The sequence below is a fragment of the Nilaparvata lugens genome, chromosome 11 (assembly GCF_014356525.2).
Source record: "Nilaparvata lugens isolate BPH chromosome 11, ASM1435652v1, whole genome shotgun sequence".
Lineage (NCBI taxonomy): Eukaryota > Metazoa > Arthropoda > Insecta > Hemiptera > Delphacidae > Nilaparvata > Nilaparvata lugens.
In genome coordinates, this window is record NC_052514.1 from 1,267,797 (window position 1) to 1,274,722 (window position 6,926).

General features: G+C 33.5%; 1 protein-coding gene across 2 annotated transcripts in view; it reads right to left on the reverse strand.

Annotated features, from left to right (window-relative positions):
• The window catches only part of LOC111060000 (carboxypeptidase Y), a 58,333-nt gene extending 52,645 nt beyond the window's left edge, over nucleotides 1-5,688 (reverse strand). For both annotated transcript variants that reach the window (XM_039437388.1, XM_039437389.1), the window contains exon 1: nucleotides 5,562-5,688. In XM_039437388.1, coding sequence (XP_039293322.1) covers nucleotides 5,562-5,594 — 33 coding nt within the window. In that variant the 5' untranslated portion in view covers nucleotides 5,595-5,688. The remainder of the gene's footprint in view (nucleotides 1-5,561) is intronic.
• Nucleotides 5,689-6,926: the final 1,238 nt, after the last annotated feature.

Genomic DNA, 6,926 nt, shown 5'->3' on the forward strand with positions numbered 1-6,926 from the left:
ATAACGCTGGAGGCACACGAGGTCTGCTATCTCTTCATAGTGAATAATTTAATAGAATCAACAGTTGCCAACAGTTTGCAATTGAAATAATAACATTTTCTCGAATTTCGAGCTTATTGTAAATTTTAGGTGAAAATGCTACAAAACATTAATTGTAGAGATTCTCATGCTCAATCTTTTCCATTTAGAATTTTTTGTTCAAAGTGTATCTGAAGCCTGATAATTGGGAATCTAAAATCAAACTTTACCTAGATGGGGCAGAGCTCCTGAAATTTTTACAGATATGAGACTTGTGGCAGTTGATAGAGCTTAACAATGACCATTTTAGGTATTAATTTGATCAAAATCGTTGGAGCCATTTTTGAGAAAATCGCGAAAAACCCGGTTTTTGACAACATTTTCGCCATTTTAGCCGCCATCTTGAATTGCATTTGATCGAAATTGTTCGTGTCGGATCCTTATAGGGAAGGACCTTAAGTTCCAAATTTCAAGTCATTCTGTTAACTGGGAGATGAGATATCGTCTACACAGACGCACATACACTCATACACACACACACACACACACACACACACACACACACACACACACACACACACACACACACACACACAGACCAATACCCAAAAACCACTTTTTGGACTCAGGGGACCTCGAAACGTATGGGGTACCTTAATTTTTTTCGGAAAGCAATACTTTCCTTACCTATGGTAATAGGGCAAGGAAAGTAAAAAAAGTGATATTTTGAAAATAAAAAAAACAGCCTAGAGTTTACATTATAAACCCAAGTCTTGCTACTACTAGTTTGTCTCTGGTATCAGTTGGAAAATAGGATGATGAAGTGTATTGAATGTAAAGCTTTCGGCTGAACAATGTAACTGAAATCAATTGATAGGTTTTAGCTAAAAATAGCTGGAAACTTGGATAGTATTGGAGTAGAGTAACGAGCATGTTTACACTTTTTAATAATTCATATTGAGATCCTCTTCATCTGTATGATCTATGCAGCGATAGGATCCAGTGATTAGAATTCTATCTGATCTCATAGATTGGATAAGTGGCGAATTCCCGCTACCCACTCTTGTTAGAAGGGTACTGTTTTAGGTATAAATGACAATTTGGACTTATGAATTAATAATTAATTATATTTATAGATTCACAATTTATATTATTTATAAATTCACAATCTATATTATTTATAAATCTACAATTCATATTTCTATGAACTTCAAAAATCTGAATAATTTCGTTATGACTCACATTATATATGAAGAACTAAGAAAGGATTCTCAATCCTTGTTGAGGCTGTGTAACAATCTACTGTAACAATCTGAAATCTATCGGGACATCGTTGAATTAAATCCGCGAGAGTTATACAGCCTACTTTTGTCTCGACCAATCACGTTGCGTTAAAAGTGGGAGTGTACTCCACAAAACGGCTGCTTGTCTGTGATTGGTCAAAGATCTGTGACTAAGTACACAACAGCTTCAATTTGAGAAATGTTCCCACTAATATAACTAGAGCGTTCCCTACCAAGTCATCATACAATGATTTTGTGAATGCAATAATGTATTCCTTATTTGTTATTAATTGGAAGAAATAGCAATAGAATGTAGCATTCCTTTATTAAGTTCATTAGAGATTTCATCAAAGTATGGAAGACTATACTAGAGAGCCCCACGGGCTGAAGAACTTGCTCAAAATGCTGCTGATATTTTTGTTTGATAGGTGTATATTGATACCAGTATAATACAATAATAAATTGCAATGTGGTATAAATTGGAATGAGATCAGTTATGGGCATAAGCCTCTCTATAGTTATGATTGTACAATATGAAATGAATAAGTAAAGGATTGTGTTCAATTATTTTACAATATCCATTATGACCAGAACCTCATTTTAATAAAGGAAAAAGAAAAGAGACAATAAGTAAAGGATTATGTTCAATCATTTTACAATATCCATTATGACACGCACCTGATTTTTCCTCTCCTAATCATCATTCCTACCCAACTATTATGATTATCATTCTATACCTACATGACATATTGATGACATATTATTCACGCTTCATGAAGGATAAAGGAGTTACAGTCTAAATAAAGTAACTTGAGATTTGAAAAAAATATTCGTGTTGCCAAACTGTGCAAAATTTCAATCTTTCATGCAAGACCATATGACATGATGTGTTCAATTCGACAACACAGAGTTGTCAATTTGAATATATTCAGTCATATGAGTTTGCATGAAGCGATTGAAGCTTCACACACTTTGGCAACACGTATATTTTTCCTAGTCTCAACTTATTTTACACAAATTTCAGTCAACCTTATTGCCGAACTAACTAGATTTGTATAATGGTTCAAACAATATGTTTTGAAAATTTGAAGTTGGTTTAAGAAAGCGATCGAGAGCAATCGTCGAACATAAAAACCCTCAAACTGTCAAGGACTCGAGCTTCAAGTCATCAGTAGGAACTTGCTACGCTCGTTCAACTTCTTCAAAGCAAGATCTAATCAACAAATCAAGATCTAATATAAAGAGAGAAATAATGGTTCACGGTGTACAGTATTTAGTATCTCCAGCCATCTAGTTGAATGGGTTCTGTAAATTCTAATGTATAAGTCACTTAATACATTGCCTCACATCAATTAAGTTCCTTGTTGGTATTACAATGATTAAACCATGTAACTGTAATAGCTTCTTGTCTCATTACATAACGCAGTAAACTAGGAACGATTGAATGATTTTCTTTCAAAAGTTTTTTCATGAATCTATAGAACCTGAAACTGTGTGGATGTAGATTATCATATCAGAATTGATTTTGATATAGTTTATCATTGTTATTCATTTATACAATAAGTACATTATCAAATGATAGGTAGAGGAAGAATAAGGTAACCTTGTGCTATTCTTCTAATTTAGATAACAAATAGTCCGAAATAGGTTAAGTCTTTGAACCTGCCACACTGTGAATATAAATTATTAGTTCAGAATTGAGATTGATGATAGATATAGAGGCTTATCAATAGATATAGATGATATCAAATTTGGAAGCTGAATCTTCAAGTTGTTTCAGTGATTATTTACCAGTCGACTATCAATTATTCGGTACAATATTTTTCGTTTATTTTCATCAATCTATGGTTTAAAATTCCTTCCATATTTCTGTTAAAATTTATAATTAAATGAATTTTGGGTTGGGTTAACGTGATTGAGAAATTGACATTTGGAGTTAATTGATGTCATTTTGATGGGCAATCAGATTCAGATATGTACGGTGATATTATGCAAGCAAATTATGACTCAAGCATTTAAGTAGCCTATACAATGATAAAAATAGAGGCAATAATTTATCTGGGTCAAGGAAGCTACTTACCATGGATTGTATGTTACTCAGATAATATTGTATATTACAAAAACTTGGAAACGAATCATTTAAAACATTTTTAAACTGAATATTTTTCCTATTTACACTAATTTGAAAATCCCTCACAAACACAGGCTTAAGCCTACATGTGAGACTCTCATAACGTAAGGGTATATATAAATGTACTGTAACTATACTTTATTATTTGTAAATTGTGAGAATAAAATTTGATTCGATTTGATTTGAAAATCCCATAATACTGACTAAGGGCCAAATAAATCATCCAAGTTTAACGATGATCTACGCTTACTTGAAGAGTGGTCACATTTATTATAATACGTTTCTTTCCGGGTTTAAACGAACAGTTCATTTAAACTCCTTTTAAACTGAGATTGTGCATAATATGAGCCTTAGCATTCAAACTTAGCACAACGTACAATTACTATATTATACAGTAACTGTAGTATAAAAGCCTAATTAGAGTTTCTCTATTGCTGAGAACAATGCTCAAATAAGCCTAGACTTGTGCATGAGTGAGAGGAGAGATTCATTTTTTTATTTATATTTTTTACAAAGTAGCACTGATTGGGAGAGAAAAACTAAGGATACTCCTTGTACTATTTCTTTCCCAAAATTTAGATGATTGAACTTGAAGTTATAGGTGAGCTCCGAACCACTAGGAAAGGCTGTAGAACTTAATATCCCAATATTTTTCAACTTGGAAACTTAGGATCAAGTAATACAGGACATCACTAAAATACTGCTGTCACTCACTAGATATCATTCTAAATATATATTTGTCCTATTTAAATCTGTGAATAATGAAAGTCAATATCGTGAAAATAATCTCTTCATAATCGAGATTTTCTTCAATTTCTATTTTTGCTCATTCAACACTTTTCATAAAAATCAAGTGTGGCGCACTCACACAACTTTCCTTGCTGTTATGAAAATTTATCACATGACGCTAGTGTTCACGCGCATCTCAAGTCTACTATTCAAAGATTTGACCAGCTGTTGACAGGGCAATAACTCTGGAGACACACGAGGTCTGCTATCTCTTTATAGTGAATCATTTAATAGAATCAACAGTTGCCAACAGTTTGCAATATTGGATAATCACATTTTCTCGAATTTCGAGCTTATTTTCAATTCCAGGTGAAAATGTTATTAAACATTATTTGTAAAGATTCTTATGCTCAATCTTTTCCACTTAAAATTTTTGTTTAAATTATATCTGAAGCCTGATAATTGGAAATATAGTATCATCTAGTTTCACAGATATGGGACTTGTGGCAGTTGATAGAGCTTATCGATAACTATTCTAGGTATAAATTTGATAGAAATCGTTGGAGCCGGTTTCGAGAAAATTGTGAAAAACCCTGTTTTTGACAACATTTTCGCCATTTCAGCCGCCATCTTGAATTGTATCTGATCTAAATTGTTCGTGTCGGATCCTTATATTGTAAGGACCTTAAGTTCCAAACTTCAAGTCATTCCGTTGATTGGGAGATGAGATATCGTGTACAAAGACGCGCATACACTCATACACACACACACATTCAGACCAATACCCAAAAACCACTTTTTTGGTCTCAGGGGACCTTGAAACGTATAGAAATTTGGAAATTGGGGTACCTTAATTTTTTTCGGAAAGCAATACTTTCCTTACCTATGGTAATAGGGCAAGGAAATTAAAAATAACGAGCAAAGCTCGGTGCCCCGATATTTAATAACAAATAAGTGCAATATTTCTAAAGTTTTCAATTTATTGTGATACATTCTGTGATTCATTTCGAGTATAAAATCAACCTTCAAAATTTTAAATCATCATTCCTGGACCGAAAATCAAGTAACGAAGCAGTGTGTGATTAACCTTATAACATAACCTTATCTTTTGGACAACATTGGCATTTATCAAAATTTTTGGAGAGAAATAGTACAGGCTCAGCCTAGTTTTTCCTGCAATGTTATAATTGTATTATGATTATAGTATTTTATACAATAAATGAATTATAAATTACATATTTATAATCCCTGCTTGGAATCTAAACAATGAGGTGAACCCCCTTTAAGAGCTTCTCCCTCTACTATTAGAAAAACAAGTATTCTATTCAATAATTTTGTTACTGACACTAATTTTACTTTAAAAATAAATTTGAAAAATGTAGCTATATTCGAAAGCATACCTTCATAGTTGAAGACCTGATAACAACACCCATTCCGCACACTTTATCAACACACTTCAAACAGAAAAACCACGGCAACTATTTACCAAACACCTGCCGACACTACTAACCAAAGCAATGTGTCATTGGCAGAGAGGCTTTTCCATTTTATATAGACTTACCACCTGAATTCCGTTGTCAAGGACGCTGAAGAGTAAGAGAGTAGAAGGGAGGAAAAGAGAGATGAAAGGAGGGAGGAAAAGAGAGCGATTGAGAGGACGGGTAGGAGAAGGTCCTCCTTGGTGACTTTTCGAAGAGGGGAGGCTTGAGCAATATCAAGCTAAGGATGTAGCCAGAATAAGTTGCAACGCTGTAACTTGTGTATCATTTTACGTGATACATAAGTGGTTGTGTTGCAAATCTTGATTTTGTTCTAAATCTTATGTTGATTCTGTTCTATAGTAAGGTCCACGTTATAAGGACAGTATTCAAATTAACAATGGTGTTGCTATCCTTGTCTATCATTCGACAAAGCAGATAGCGCTATCTTTTTCTACCTCTGTAACGTTGTCAGATCGTGTTTTAACAATGTTGAAATGTGATAATTGATTGACAAATATCTCATCTTGATTATATGAATGCATTAGTTAATCATTGACATATAGCCTACCAATAGTATATAATCTATCATTTCAAACAAGAATGGACATTCAATATTATATCAAATAATATACCCTTATCAACTATCATCTATAGAAATGCAGTGGCAGGGCAGAGAATCGGCAAAGCTGTTTTTTTATATTTCTGCACTACCATTTGTGAAATGGTGCTTCCTGAGGGGTTATCTCTTATGATAGAGTCCCACGTTGTGAAGCCATTGTGTGAAGTTGTGGATTGTAAATCCTTCACAGATAATACGACGTTTCTGATATTTATAAGAGCAGTCTCTAAATTCCCTCTTTTGCGAATAAATTCACAAAAAATTAAGGCCGTCCGGCTCGCAAAATTACTGGGTTCAAACCTCAGCTCTAGCTCAGTGGTAGAAACATGAACTTCATAAATACAAATAATCACCATAAGGTTCAGTGACCGGTGATTGATAATTCTTACCGCTGCTTCTATGAAGTTCTTGAAGAATACCAATAAGGAAAGTAAAAGAATATTTGATGACTGATTATCAGTAACCATGCATCACTAGAGAATAATAAGGACCAACTATAGTTGTTTCTAGTTGATTCTTAAAGCGCTCGTTGTGAATACAAGTATTCACCAATATACCCTTCCGAAATTCCTTAGAACTTACAACGCCAGTTCTGGAAGCTCTCTGGATCCTTATATGATATAACTGGAACCTTATTAATACAATTTCTTAATATACTTGTTCTG